Source organism: Penicillium alfredii, assembly GCF_028826965.1.
Source record: "Penicillium alfredii strain IBT 34128 chromosome Unknown utg000007l_segment0_segment0, whole genome shotgun sequence".
Taxonomy (NCBI): Eukaryota; Fungi; Ascomycota; class Eurotiomycetes; order Eurotiales; family Aspergillaceae; genus Penicillium; species Penicillium alfredii.
In genome coordinates this window covers 3,029,837-3,044,676 of record NW_026622704.1, presented here as the reverse complement: position 1 = coordinate 3,044,676, position 14,840 = coordinate 3,029,837, and the positions used below count along the sequence as shown (strand labels likewise).

At 49.3% G+C, this 14,840-nt stretch overlaps 6 protein-coding genes across 6 annotated transcripts; all 6 read right to left on the bottom strand.

Annotated features, from left to right (window-relative positions):
- Positions 1-1,800: 1,800 nt before the first annotated feature.
- Positions 1,801-2,346, bottom strand: NUU61_005803 (uncharacterized protein; the record flags this gene model as incomplete). The annotated part of the gene is made up of 1 exon (XM_056656385.1): positions 1,801-2,346. One exon carries the CDS (start codon positions 2,344-2,346, stop codon positions 1,801-1,803), a length of 546 nt encoding a protein of 181 aa, XP_056511998.1.
- A 187-nt stretch (positions 2,347-2,533) lies between these two features.
- On the bottom strand, positions 2,534-3,445 carry NUU61_005802 (aromatic alcohol reductase; the record flags this gene model as incomplete). The annotated part of the gene is made up of 1 exon (XM_056656384.1): positions 2,534-3,445. One exon carries the CDS (start codon positions 3,443-3,445, stop codon positions 2,534-2,536), a length of 912 nt encoding a protein of 303 aa, XP_056511997.1.
- Positions 3,446-5,735: 2,290 nt separating this feature from the next.
- Positions 5,736-7,624, bottom strand: NUU61_005801 (phosphotransferase enzyme family protein; the record flags this gene model as incomplete). The annotated part of the gene is made up of 4 exons (XM_056656383.1): positions 5,736-6,015; positions 6,071-6,665; positions 6,713-7,157; positions 7,211-7,624. The coding sequence occupies 4 exons, from the start codon at positions 7,622-7,624 to the stop codon at positions 5,736-5,738; spliced, it is 1,734 nt and encodes a 577-aa protein (XP_056511996.1).
- Positions 7,625-9,272: 1,648 nt separating this feature from the next.
- On the bottom strand, positions 9,273-10,104 carry NUU61_005800 (A4/G1 family peptidase; the record flags this gene model as incomplete). The annotated part of the gene is made up of 2 exons (XM_056656382.1): positions 9,273-10,022; positions 10,060-10,104. 2 exons carry the CDS (start codon positions 10,102-10,104, stop codon positions 9,273-9,275), a joined length of 795 nt encoding a protein of 264 aa, XP_056511995.1.
- Positions 10,105-11,628: 1,524 nt separating this feature from the next.
- On the bottom strand, positions 11,629-12,245 carry NUU61_005799 (hemerythrin domain-containing protein; the record flags this gene model as incomplete). The annotated part of the gene is made up of 2 exons (XM_056656381.1): positions 11,629-12,060; positions 12,129-12,245. 2 exons carry the CDS (start codon positions 12,243-12,245, stop codon positions 11,629-11,631), a joined length of 549 nt encoding a protein of 182 aa, XP_056511994.1.
- Positions 12,246-13,211: 966 nt separating this feature from the next.
- On the bottom strand, positions 13,212-14,805 carry erg9 (bifunctional farnesyl-diphosphate farnesyltransferase/squalene synthase; the record flags this gene model as incomplete). The annotated part of the gene is made up of 4 exons (XM_056656380.1): positions 13,212-13,313; positions 13,370-13,552; positions 13,612-14,671; positions 14,738-14,805. 4 exons carry the CDS (start codon positions 14,803-14,805, stop codon positions 13,212-13,214), a joined length of 1,413 nt encoding a protein of 470 aa, XP_056511993.1.
- Between the last annotated feature and the right edge of the window lie 35 nt (positions 14,806-14,840).

The window sequence follows — 14,840 nt, the reverse complement described above, 5'->3', positions numbered from 1 at the left end:
CCACTCCCCCCTACCAGCCCCTATCCGGGTTAAATGCCAGATCGGCGTTAAACCCCCTTCCCTCCAGCCCAGGCCATCGGTAACCAATGCCGAACCAGAATTCCGGGACGCAGTGGAGAATTGAAGCGGGGCGGGATAGGGCCCGGCCCAAACCCGCCCGACGTTCCACCCAAATTTGGAGATCCGATCCATGCGCCAAATTCATTGTCGAAGATTAAAAAAGAGCAGCACACCACACGGTGTACCCTGTGGTGACATTCGTCAATGGCACCCTGGCATTGAATCAAAACCTGGGCCCGAGACTGTGGATCTTCCTGATGTATAATCGGACCAGGGTAGGTCTGTCACGAGGTCGAAATGATCCAAAATGCCGGAATGTGGGAACAGAGTGCACTGGAAACTCCACTGGCGGTTGGAAAACAAGATCACATTGCATTCAACAGACACCAGCGAGAGCATCCGAGCATTTTCCGAAGGATCGCGTGAACCACGGAATTTCCTGCCGCTCTATGGCCCCTCCAGCAACGTTTTGCACTATTCGATCGAATTGGCAATGCTGATGCGGGCGCTTTCAATGGCCATTGCGCCTCCCTCTCCCAGATTTGTTTCTCGGCCAGCGTGGGACGCTGGATGGACTCGAATTCTCATATGACTGGAATGGATGTGCGCAATCGCCAATGAAAGTAGTGTGGTCTTGGGTTCACATCGGCAGCGTCTCCATATCATACAAGTCCCACACTTTGAGCTTGCCAACTGCGATTTTGACTATCGCACTCACTCTCGACCATGGTTAGTGCCTTGGACTCATCTAAAGGCAAAAGTGCACAGAGACTAATCACTTTGTTGCTGGGGCATGGTCGGGTAACCAGGCGATGGTCCTCGGCCGCTCACTCGATGAACCCGCCTGCGGCCCGCGCCCTGCGCCTTGGGTATGTTTGAGGTTTTTATTAAGGTTTCCCACAGACAGGAGTCATTGAAAATACGATTTGATCACTGAATATGAGAAGGATGCCCGGGGGGGGGGGAATGCTCTGTTGTATTTGAGACTGCGAGACCGTCGTCAGTGTGCAAACCAACACCTTTCATTACCAATCATTACCAAGAATCTCTTTTCACTTTGGACGTGGTTTAACTACACCAGAAGGAATGTACTACCAAACTTGGTAGGCCCTCTTCCCATCCAACATAGCATCGCAGTGCAATTCGGCCGAAGATCAATTGCAGCTCCGGTTTCCTGTAGGATGTCTGACTTTTCCACGACCTGCCAGCATTTCCCACGTCAGCACACTCAGATTGATCAATACTCAGATGAGAACGGAACGATTGACCACACTGACCTTGCTTGAGAAGCCGGCGATATCCCCGCCAACGACAAGTACATCAAGGGCCATTATATCGCAGTCTTCTCTGCGCACTAATTGAGACATTTTTGAGCAGTACCAAACGTCTGCAGGTGATGAGTGATGGCCTTGCAGAAAGGCTATGAGATATCAGCTCTCAGACATCTTGTTTTAGACATGCCAGAGCGCTATCCTCGACTACGAGACTCTGGGTGAGCCTTTCCCTCCACTGGTGAGAAATTCGGCTGGGTCATACGACGCGGTTGTGAGAGGCGCGATTCACTCGCGTTGGTTTCCAGGATCCACAATTCATGGATTTCATTACGGACTGTTGTTCAGAGGCTTTTCGCGCAAAAAAAAAAAAAAAAAAACGAACGATGATGTCTGCTCATCCCTCCACACTCCACACACCTCGACGAGAAGCCTCGGTATTCTGCTTGCAAACTGCACGTTGCCGGTGTCATTGTGGGGAAAATTCGAAGCCCATGAAAATTGTTCCTTTGATCGGTGTGTCGTAGTATGGATTGATCTCCACAAACCCGTACTTGCGATAGAGCCGTTGCGCGGCCGCCATCTCGGGCAGCGTGTCCAGGCGGATACCACGATAACCCATAGATTTTGCATGTACAAGAATGGCCTCGACGAGGATTTCACCGAGGCGCATTCCACGCGCTTCTCGGACCACATATAATCGCTTCATCTCGCACCAGTTGTCAGCGCTGCGCCGGAGAGCCACACATCCCACGGACAGCAGCGGGGCCGGGGCAACACTTGGGATAGGCTGCTGAGAAGCTGTGCCCGGTGCGACCGAGAGGTTTCTGTGTTCCCGTGCGATCAAAAGCGCGCCGCCTTTGGGTTCTGCGTATTTTCCCGGCAGGGAATCCAGCTCGGCTTGGAATTGTTGGAAGGTGAGGTCGATGCCGAGTGAGGCCGCGTAGCCCGAGAACAACGACACTACGACATCCTTGTCTTCTGGGAACCGAGCCGGTTCAATCTGAATAGTCATGTCTAACAGTGTTGGTGATAAAAAATATCAAAACAGGAATACTTGGGCTTTTGCTCAGGAGCCGAAGCGATGACTCATTTGCCGAGTAGCTAAGGCCTCGTGGATCTGCGAAGTCTGCCAGCTGGCGTCAATTGATTTTCATGTACATCTCTTTCATCTCCACTGTCCTGCTCTATACACATGAACATCACACCAGGTTTTCCTTGGCCCATTCCTCGGCTGTCTTCGCACGGATGCCTCGGTGATTCCACGTCTCGGAGAGATCCCACGCCACACCACGGCCCTGCCCAAAAACAATCTGGTATTTGAGCATCGCATTGGTCGGGTCATTTTCCAGAGCAACCTGCATATCAGCCACGGAAAGAACCCGTCTTGTGATCGGCTTCTGCGCAACATGCTCCACCAGCTGCGCCAGCTGTCCGTAGCTGATCGTATCGCCGCCCACAAAGATGGCCTTGTTGGAGAACAACTCGTCACTTTCACTTCCTAGCACAATCTCCGCCGTCAGCCGCCCAATATCCTTGGGCGTGGTAACCGTTACGCGATTCTCCCAGCTTCCTAGGGCACAGACCGTGGCATGGTCGAGATCAACGACCCCAAAAAATGGAGCGAACAGAAAGCTGGTGAACATGCCCGTGGATACAATTGCCCAACGGGTTGTTTGCTGGGATCGGAGCAAATCGCGAACATCCAGCTGCTCGTCAAAGACATCCTGGGCCGACCCGCGCCCGATGGCATCGTAATCGACCCCGAACTGCCAGGGGATATACCGGGCTGTCTTTGCTGCCAGCACGGCGCGAGTGCTTTTCATTTGGGTCCCTTTACCAGACACAAAGCCTGTGCAGCCGATGATGGTGTCATAGCCGGCGAAAATCGAGGCCAGTTTCTGCTCCGAATCCTCAACAATGTCGCCGGGGACTAATCGCACTCCGAGAGTCTGTAGAGCTTGGATTTGCGTTTGCTTTGCAGGGTCGGTGGAAGCGATGCTGTTGGAACGTAAGAGCACAGCCACTGTTGTGTCTTGTGGGTGCTCAACCAAGGCGTGTAGAACTTCAGTGCCCAGCTCACCAGCGCCGATCACGAGAATGTTGTGTGACATTTTGTACGGTGGTTTTGCGCAAACTTGCGAGTATGCCCAAGAGAGATCCTGTTGACGCCCTCTTTATGTATCCTCGGACATAACTGCCAAGCCCATGCTTGGTAATAGGTGAGAACTCCGCCGGATGAGATTCCACCGGGCCAGGAGATAAATTAATGTCCGAAAGTCTCATGCACGAAGGATCGCCCCGCTGACTGTAATTGCCGAGATCGTCTTCAGGCTTCCATACAGTCGGAGTCGAAAACAATTCCCTCTATAAAGACAGGATTTATTTCCCAAACCCTATCTTGAAACACGCTAATCTATTTTTGGTTACTTTATTAATACACTATGTCGTATTAGATTTTAGTATTAAACGAGATCTAGTTCTGATACTGTAATGTTCTGTAGAATCTCTTGGAATCTTCCACTCAAGCAGGTTTGCCCACCTGGCGACCTTGCAGCCCACTACCCGCTCGCCCATCGTTTCTTCCTTCGTCTTTTATCCAGTCTTTGTGCCTACTAGCCCTATATATAGGAATGCCGTACTAGTGCTGTGGAGGACTGAAACTGGTAGGAGAATATGCATTCTTTTTCTATGGCTTTTTGTTCCCTGGTGTAGTTATCATTCATTACCACTGCCTGTCATACTTGTTAACATTTGGCCGCCCCATCGAAGCTAACATAGGTCTAAGGCTGAACGTATATGTACTTGGAAATAACTTAAAGCCCTTACTATATCGATGATATTTACCGGTCCGAGGTCGAACTATAGGATGAGACCTCGGAATACGCCCCTTCTCCTGGATACTTCCGTAACCCTAACGCCACCCGATGTAACAGCAGCCCCTCCATATCTAGTGTACTTGATGATAGACCCGAGTCTACAAGCTAATCACAGTTGAATAAGCTTAGACTACTTTAGTTATCTGAGTGGGAAGAGGGGAGGGTTTATAACGAGGAACCGCTAAGCTGTATCTACTATATGATAGAATAGCGGGTTACTCTTAACAAGGTAGTGTCAAAGGACACGGAAGAAGACCTTGTTTTGGCCCTAAGTGCCTACTGGCAACTGTTCTTACGGGATAAGCAAGACAAGGTCCTTCGTCGGAAGACTTCCCGGAACGGACGGGTGAGAGCTGATGATACTGAGATCGTTGTATCGGTAAACGATTGTATCTAGCGTGATCTGATAAAACGATTCGATCACACTGATATTGATTGGCCGCCTATTGAAAAAAAGCTTATGATATGGTTAAACCTCTTTCGTCGAGGAAAGTAACTTAGATTGTGTATCTATTTTAACTATATAGAGGATAGCCAACCTCCCGCTGGCCGGAAGGGAGAAAAGAGAGGTAAATCTTTAGTTACGACGCGGATGCTTGATAAGCGAGACGTATATCTTGATACTAAAAAGAATGTTTATGGAGGATAGGTAATTTGGCGCGCCGCGTTTATAATTTGATGAAATGTTCTGCACTATTATGCTAGCTAGGGCCCTACTGCTGGCTAGACCCGATAGGGAAAAAGTATTATTAGCTTCGGACTTAATATCTTAGGAAGTTGGTTACCTACGCTGAGAAAGGTAGGGTTCTCGAGACGCACAAAGACGTTCCGGAGACGATCCGCGAAGATATATACCTAGAGGAACAACAGAGGCTGGAGAGACACAAGCGTAAAGGAGTAAATACTACTAAGACTGAAGCACCGTACCCCCTAATCAATATCAATATCCTACCCTCGTAGTCCTATTCTTCCGAAGGGGACGTCTCAACTGCGAAGGCGCCTATTAACTCGACTATCATAAAAGACACAAGTCTATTAAGAATTCCTGGGCCTCGGGATATAGCCGTCAAAGAGTATAGTAAGTGGCATACATCAATGTGTCCGATGAGACCCTCAAAGCTGCATTTCGACAAGCTTCCAGCGAAATATTAGCAGATGGCCTTAATCTTGAGCAGATTTACAAAGATCAAGACCTTGAATTCTTTGTCGGCAAGGGAATAAAAATCGGCATTGCGCGGCGTTTTGTAGACGATATTCGTAACTAGGCTAAGAACATAAAGAAAGCAACGCCTATCTTTGATATAATCTAGAGAACCGTGTTGGCGTTTGGTGTGATATTTCTCAGTTTGTTTTTGAGGATGGGTGGCCATGTTTGATAGCATAACTTCATACCGTCGCGATAGTACTATATATTGCGACTTAATGTTGTCAACCAAGTCAGACTTTTGATTTCATAGGTAGATAACGCTTATTGCCTCTGCTATTCTCGAATTTTATTCAGGAAGATAGAACCTAGCCTAAGCTGTCAATGTCTGCTATTGGCCCATCGGGTCTCCTTTTCGAAATTCTCCCTATCTTCGCCTTTCAGATGCTCAAGGCCCCCTTTTCTGAGGTCCGAGAAAAACCTTAAGGCAACGTCAAATGTCTCCAGATGTGTCCAACCATCCCTCTTCACGAGATCCTCGATACTGTCAAAGAAGTCTTGGACTTCATTCCATCCTTCTGCGTCAAGCGCATGTCCAGCTAACTCGTCCCGTGAGAAGTGGTACGGACATTCCCCCTGGATACCGAGCTCTTTCCAATACCTAAGCGAATAAAGTTAGATTCTGACCAATAAAAATGTTTGTCATAGAGAATTACTTTTCGATATTGATAAGCGCCTCCCGAAAAGACACAATGTCATCATCCCACGTATTGCCGGCTAGTTCAATAGGAAGGCGTCTAGTCTTCCCATGGTCAATATGGAATGCTTTTGTAAGCATAGGATTGCGCTTCTTAGTTTCCACCAGGTAAAGCTGGAAAAGCGTCGATTTGAATATCTTTCGCTTAATCTCAGTCTGTTGCTCCGGATCAAGACTATCAAAGTTATCCGGACGTTTGAGTAGAACGCCACCTTGATAGTCAACGAGCGGTGGCGGCTGCGCTTGGAGGAAGAGCGGACCAGCCCACGAACTTTGCCAATCAATGATGGCTGTTATATGACCGTTAGCCACAAAAATATTGGATGAATGAAGGTCTGTATGCCATAAGGTCGAGAGAGTGAGTTCGGGATCAACGTCCATAAGGCAAGGTGCAATCTGTAAGAATTTTTCCAGTAGCTGAATATGCGCTTGCGGACAGCTTTGGGCCTTCGAAATCAATCTCGCCTCACTAGGTGGCTTCGGAACCGCATAGTTTTTAATCCACTCGATTTCGCGTCGTCCCACGCATACAGCGTAGTCCTTAGGATTTGTCCCTGGAGACCATTAGACCGACGTTTTATATATGAACAGCACGACATACAGGGGCCCCGTGAAATATCCATAGTCGAACGCTCCTTGTTCCAGAAGCCTCTATCAACGGTAGGTCCAATAGTGTACGCCTTCGACACCTTCTCTTTCAATTCGGCGGAAGTTTCGCTGATTATATTAGCTGGAACTGCGCCTTCCACTGCATCACTTGCAAAGTAAATGCTTCCGTAACTGACGGCCAAGACATAAGTATTCGCGCATGACAATGAATGGGAGAAAGCATACTGTGAAAATGACAGAGACATCATCTTCGTCTCCATAGACACAACCTCCCTCATAACGGAGAGTTTCACATCTGGGCCCAGACTATCCCATCGAATTGCAAGCTGGGTCCCAGTCGCCTCTTCCATGATGATGTATTCCGAACCCACAGAATTATGAGATGTGGCACTCCACCCCAATACTTGGGGAATGGGAATTTGGAGTATATCTCGAGCCTTGCAACCAAATAAGCTATATCTTGTGCTTTGTCGTGGATGAGTGAACTTACAAACTGCATAGTGGCAACTTCGGAGGCGGTTGTATAAAATGGAGGTCCGGCATTTGGATTTGGGATACGTGCCAGCACCTGTTTCCCGTCATCCATAAGCAAGCGAAATACTTTGTTGTATCCTCCCTCTGCCAGCTTTATCATCGATACGCAATTGCCGGAGCCAATGGCCTGCGCCGCCACTATTTGAAGTTCTGCAACATTAAAGGCCTTATACCTGTCTCGAAGTTGCTGTTCTTCATCCCAGAGCCATCTTCCACTTGTATAGCGGAAAAAGTGTTCATGATCACGATTGAAAGTCGCCATTTTCCTGGAGAAAGTACGCGTCGTGCGGGCGGCGAGGCTGCGTGGATAAGAGTGAACAACAATGGACGCGGGAAGGGATCGAGGTGATTTTCGGGACAGAGCAGGCATTGATTGTTGAAATGGAAAGGTCGCACGGGGCCTGAATTGTTGAATCATCGAAAGGAAATGGTGTCGTACGTCGGGACTCATCGCTAGGCTTCGGGTGGGCGGATAATGACTAGATTTAAGTCTGCTGGGTGGGAGGTTGGAGATCGGGAATGTTGCACTCGATTTCTTGACGCTTAGTAAATCCTAGTTGCGACACCACCACAAATTGACAACACCAGACATAGGTTAAAAAACAGCTAATTGTGATATTAATAAAGTTTGTGAAAATGAGGGCGCTGTTTCAAGTTCCCAGTAACCACTTTTGAAGTTCCCAGGAACCACTTTTCAAAAGCCCTGAATCAAGGCCCCTGCAACCGCCAATCATTTGAGGGTGTTGAAACAACCCATACATGGGCATGTTGCAATAAACGTTTTGGACCTTGACCAAGCAATCTTAGGGGGCTGGACGACTGTTCATTCTGACCAATACTGTAGCCACGATGGCCATTCCCAGGAAATGGTGTGCTCTTATAAACGCCCTGTTTAGGCGGTTTGACCCTTACCTGATGTCCTTATTTGTGCTGCCAGCGGCAAATCACGTACCTCTTTTTGGTTTGTGATGTAACGACGTCTTTTCTGAAACTCTTGTGCTGCAGGTTGACGTTGATCAATCGCAACTCAATCTGTTTACTTTTTATAGCGCTCTAAGCGCCTAGGGTATCCCCGACAAGCCGCAGTCTAGGCACATAAATAGAGCCCTCGAACCGCCTCTTGAATCTGAAAATCAAGAGTGAACAAGACTATCCGAATCATTTCTTCCTGTGCAAGTTCAAGGTGCGTATCAACATGGTCAAAACAAAATACACATTTCTATTTGGGAAGTAAGGGATCCACGGCTATGCTATATTTAGCTTAGGCTGTTTCATATTAGGGTTCGGGAAACAACACGTCTGTGTACAGAAGGTAAGCTGTTTTCGACTCTAACTGTACCTCCGGCTTGCGGGCGCCCTATTCCTGTTCAACAGGGGCGTTAAGCTGGTCCATATCCATAAATGGTTTGTTCGATAGTAGATGCTAGCCCTAGACTGGGTATAAGTGTGCTAGTGTCGCAGTATGACACCGATTTCCTCATCTCTCGTCTTCGCAACCCTGACTCTGTTTCTACGTCAGCTGTATTCTACTTCCTTGTTACATCACATACTACTGTGTCTGTCAATCTTGTCTTCCCCTATACCAAGTATGTCGTCGTTAGCGTTAGGCCAGCCAAGCCAGGCATCCGAGTCTCAAGCGACGGAAAATCACACCATATTTAAAAACCTTTCTTTGATCTCTTTCTCTCTCTTTCTCTGTTCCTTTCTATCACTGTTTGTTATTTGGATTATTTTGCTATTGTTTTTTCTACTAATTTTTATTATTATAATTCTTATAGAGAGGGTAAGTGACTTAGAGTAAGTGAGGCTGTATTAAGATAATGTTTACTTCTTAAAAGATTAAGAGAAAGAAGCATCTAGGTCAAAATTCAAGGTTCATATGGTTGTTTGCGCAAACTCACATCTTCTTCTATCATAACCAAGCTTACTGGGTGTGATTAATCAAGGTATATGACAAGACAATCTATAGAAAAGCGGAAGTTCCTCCAACTCCAGAAAAATCATATCGTGGCCCCAGTTTACTGGTAGGTAACGGAGAATTCCGAATCGCTGATGATTTTGACATCGGCTTTCACCTCACCATCCTGCTGAATATCCAGGGTTTGGGCATTGTTGACACCAAACTCTGAGTCTTCGGACTTGGCCTCGGCCCCAGTGAAAGTAACCTTGCCAAAGTTGACCAGAGGGACCATGGAGTCACCGGCGTTGAAATCCTCGACAATCCACTCGACATTCTGCCCGCCCAGAGTGGCGTTGGTGGAGGGAGCCGACAGGGTCTTGGTGGCAGTCTTGCCCGAGGACTTGTTCTCGATGATGGCAACACCCTTGTCAGGTGAGGAAGACTCGACCTTGGCGACAATGACATCGCCCGCAGACAGCTCCAGGACAAAATTCTCCGCGGTCTCAGGGTACCACTCGTACCAGGCGTCGTAGGCCTTGGTGCCGTTCTGGACGTAACAGTCGATACCCGTCTGCAGAATGGCCTGAGTGTAGGTGTCTCCGTCGATGCCAACCCAGGCGGATGCGGCTTGCAGATCGCCCGAGTCATCCGTGGCAGTAGGCTCCGGGACTGTGAAGGTGGCCGAGACTGCCGTGTATGTGCCACTGGGAGGAGGGTGCTCTCGCACCACGCCGGCCCAGTTCTTGCTGTACTGGACACTGGGAGAATCGGAGCCCTCCTTCAGGAGCACGCCGTTCTCTTCGCCAGCTTTTTGCAGCTTGTCGGCTGGGAGCGACTGGCGCGACAGGACACCGCGAGCCTCCAGACGCTCAGCGAGCCCGGTGCGCGGGGCCGCGAGGGGAGACACCCGCCAACATGGCGGTGGTGAGAATGGTGCTGCTCAGCTTCATGGTGGCGGTAGTAGGCGTGGGAGAGCACGGGTGCTGGGGGAGGATGTAAAGAAAGGAGAGAAAAGAGAGTGGCGTGACGAGTCCGACTTATCCTATGAGTGGTTATGATGCTGAGTTTTATCTTCTTCACGTTCGATTTGCATGCGGCGTGGGAACCGCATGGGGCAATGGAGCCCGTGGTGTTAAAAGGTAGTGGCCTCAGATGGCGGCACCTGAGACATCATCAGGGCCCCGTTGGATGGGTGGAGAGAACACGACATCGAATTTCCAGGCATCGAAGCAGTCAAGAGAAGGGAAGCCAGGCTATTGGCTCTCTGGGTTTGACTATGAGGTTGATCTTCTCCCTTTTGCAACTCCTGTCACTCAGGACGTCGCGTGGCCAGGCACATATTTTCCGTCTTCGTCACCAACCCAGTGGGCCGGTGTTCAAATGAGCAATGAGATCAGCTTGCGTGTCTGGGTGACAGGAGCATTCCCTAGACACAGTAACATTTGACTGCGGCGACGGATCAGAGAAAGATCGACGGTGCCATATCCCGATCTCTGCCACGAGATGTATCCAGTTCTGGCTCGGACACAATCGAATGTCAAAGAGACAAAGGGCATTGTTCTATTGCTGTGCTTTGTATTAGTATGAGTCTATCACCCAGCCCACCCGAGTTGCATAATGCTCTCTTGTCTCACCCAACTGGGCTAATCTTGGCGATTGACTGGCTCCATGGCATGAACTTGGACTTCTGAAGAGGCAGACCGATTGCCGATCCCGCTAATCAGAGCAAAGTCGAGAGGTGTGGCTATCCATGAAGCTTTGGAGAGGCAATCATCAAAAAAGAAGATCGCAGATGGGTGAAGCATGCGAACGTCAGTCCGAGCGGGTTAGCACGCATACCTGCCAAGCGATGACGATGGGTTCGCATTCCTCAGCTCTGCTACCTTGACCGTGGTTGGCTTTCCGCATGGAATGTGTTGCCGCAAGCATTCTTTAGCTGATCTTTTCCCTCTTGGATAACCACATGTCCTCGTGCGCCCGATCTTGCTTGCCGCACAGCCATCATGGCTGGTGGATGGTCGCGATCAGCAGAATCAAATCTCGCATGTGGTGATCGGTATGCCAAGGCTTATGGTATGATCATCGCCTCAAAGGCTCTGATCTTCGCAAGAAGGGACGTGTTGCTAAATCCCGTGGCTCACATGGTGAACGACATCGGGAGCAGCATATGAAGGAGCTGGCTCAAGCATCCAGGAGAAAGTGGCACGAGCTTTGCAAGCATTATGCAGGCGCGCTGATTTTGAAAAGGAAACTTTATCAAACATTTAATTCGTCGGTGGTAAATCAAATCGCTCTGATGTCGTGGTTGAAAATGCATTGGAAAAAGAAGGGCCAACGAAGGCAGACAGATATCAGCCAAACAGATATATTTCGGCTAGGTATTGACTAACCGAGCAACCCCCAGCTCTCTTAAGTATTAAATTATGCCGTAAAATATCTCGTGGCATCGGACGACAACCCCAATTTTGCAGACCTCACATAGGAAGTCGTCGCATCTCGCTGAGCGACCAGTGCTTGCGCATATTTTCCGCACCGAGCGTTTGAACCTCTTCGTCCAAATGCGCCCACAGCACCTCGCCAAAGCCATCCATCAGTCGCTTCACCTCTTCACGTCGCAGGTCTTGTTCACCTGAGCGACAGCTCTCGAGATAGGCTTCAAGCTTCTCGAGACCGGCATGAATCTGCTCATGTTGGCGCAGCAAGTCGAGGCCCTTTCGAAATTCGGGCATCTTCTTCGCCAAGACCGGAAAGATATGCTGCTCCTCGATGGAGTGGTGGAAGTCCAGCTGGGAGCAGAATTGGAGGCCCATCAAGATCATTTGGCGTGCCGAAAGACCACCAGGTCGGTTCCCTGGAGCGGCACAAGCACCCCAGAGCTGATCCCAGGTTAAACGGAAGTGATGATGCTGCACAGACTTAGCAAAAAATCATAAGGAAACGTCCACAGTATTCATGAGGGTATAAAACCGCTTACAAATGCGTCCATTTGCTCTGACATGCGGTTGTATGTCCGAAAGTCATTTGCAGAAAGCGATGACAGGGACTCGCTAGCGCTGCCCGTGCATACAGAGCTGTCCCGTTTGGATGCCATTGAGAAGGATGAGGGTCTTCGAGGGATGGGAACAGACGGTGCACGCGCAAATGAGCAAACTCGAAGAGATGGCGAGTGTCGCATGAGACGGCAGTTGGGCAAGCGCCACTGCCGAGGGCCGACCGACTGTCGATGTAGCAGAACGAAAATCAGCAGAAGATAAAAAGTTGAATGAAACCACAAACAAATGGGTTGTAGAAGACGGATGAGAAACGAGAAATCTCTGATTCGATAAGAGCACTAGCGCCACAACAAGACATTGTGCCTCTGTGCTCCAGAGACTCATTCCGTAGCATACTCAATATATCCCAAGATTCCATAAGTAAATCAAGCCTAGATGCATGGTTGTCCGATTTTTAATCCTACGCAGCCTACAATGTGGTGGGACAAATCATCCTGGCGAAATTTCGACGTTACGGACAAGAGAACTGGCTGGTGGTGACGATGAAGCAAGCTTAAGATTGTTATCCAGGCAGTGAAGGATTCATAGAAACCAAGTTTGTATGGGACAAGAAAAACCCACGGAGACAGACAATTTGCCATTTGAGGCGATCTAATCCAACGCTACAATAAGTCTACAAGTACAACATGTCCCAGATCCTCAATGGACGTATGCCACCTCGGCCCCGAGTAGAACTCGGCGCCGCTGAACACAAATCTAGTACGTCACTGGTCAAGGAGATTGAATCTCCATTCGATATAAGCACTTCTTCGGCACAACCGCAGCCATGGAAAGGCCGGATCGCAATTTGACATCCGTGCTGAATGATGAACACTGAAAACAGAGGACAATGTCAGTGGGGGGGATCGATCAAGAAATAGTATATTACTATCAATACACATCGTGGCACCGGCAGCACGGAGGGGTGAGGATGAGAAGAATAGTGACACAGGAGGCCACCGGCACGGGGAATAATCGAGGATTAGGGTGTAAAAGTCGTAACGCCGTGGAGGGGGAAACGGAAATCAAAGTTCGGAATGCTGCCGCTCCGGGGGTCTGAAATTGCCGGATTTGATTTCCTGCCAGGCAAGGTCGAAGCGTGCGCCCATCATCCAGGCCGTGACGAACTAAGCATGTCAGCAGGTAAGTCGGAGAGGGGAAATTAAAAGCCGGGGAGGGTTACCATGATAGAAGCAATGACGAAAATGATAGAGCCCATCATGGCCATGATGAGATACACATCTTGCCTGTTTTCTGCGTCCTCACTCTTCTTTCGCCTTTCGGCCTCGGTGAGCTCGCCAGAGGCCAGACGGTTTGCCGCCTCGGCCGTCTGCGATGGGAAAATGGTCTCGATGAATTTTTCGATCTATTTCAAGAAGTTAGCCAAGCTCACTCTTTTTAATGGGGGGAAAAGACAAGTCTAACCTGGCCGCAAACAATGCTGATTTTTAGAAAGTTGGGATCCTTGGGGGTGTTCTTCTTGTGAATCTGACGTGTCAACCTCCGGAAGGTTTGGCATACAACCTGGAGATTCTGCGTTGACTCAACCATGAGGCCGCACGCTTGACCCTTGTTGATCTTGATATTCCGCTCAAAAATAGCATAGTTGCGGAAGCAGAGTTCAAGGGTGGCAATTGCCATGGACTGCGGGATGGCGCAGAAGTTGAACACGCTCTGTTCCCGCAGACCGGCCAAGTAGAAGAGGCACTCCTCGACATGCTCCAGGGCGTTTAGGACCATATCAGAATTACAGTTCAGGGCAGCCTCTCGGTTCTCCGGCTTGAACAGATCTTCAAACTGGTCGACGTGCTTCGACCAAATCTCCTTGGGCCAGAACCGTCGGTCATCATCGAAATCCTCCCGGATGTCACGGATGATGTTGGTCTTCTGCAGGAAAAGACCCATCGATTTGTGAAGGTGTGGGCGCTTAAGCAAAGCCGGGTTGCCAAACCCAGCCTCCACAAAGAGGCGGGTGAGGCCCTCACCAACCAAGCCGGCCACATAGTAACAGTACAAATCATACTCCTCGATCGTCTGCACACTGGCATCATCCAAGGCCGCCTTGCGGCAGTAGTCGGCCATACCATTGGACATCTTGTCCGTGATGTCCTTGATGATGACCTGGTAGGCCGGCTTCATGTTCTTGAACTCGGTGATGACATTGTGGAACTGGACCAGCAGTTCTCGGTCTTTTTCCTCAGGTCGATTCCCGTCGAAGGACCAGCCATCTTGGGTGAGGATGTTTTTGAAATCCCGAAGGAGAGGTTCCTTAGTCTCCAGGGGAATGGAAGTGTCGTCCTCGATGGTATCCAGACCGCGGAGGACCAGGTAGAAGACACAGATGGGAAGCAGCAGCTCCGGATGCAATTCCTTGATCACAGCACTGAAACTTCGGCTGGTCTGGTCCAGGAACTTGAAACAGATCTTTTGTGTTTCCGTGTCATCTTTTTGGTTGCGCTCATGTGGTGGGTTGTGCCAAACTTTCCTATGTGATGGACATGGTTAGCCAGATATTCGACACAATTGGAATTATTCGCAAAGCCGTACGAACCACTGAGCAATTGCCCTCAACTCAGAGGGATGGAAGCTATAGTAGATGACATTGCCGATGATACCCATGTTGGGCGAAGAGGACACGTGCCGGTCGCCAGGGA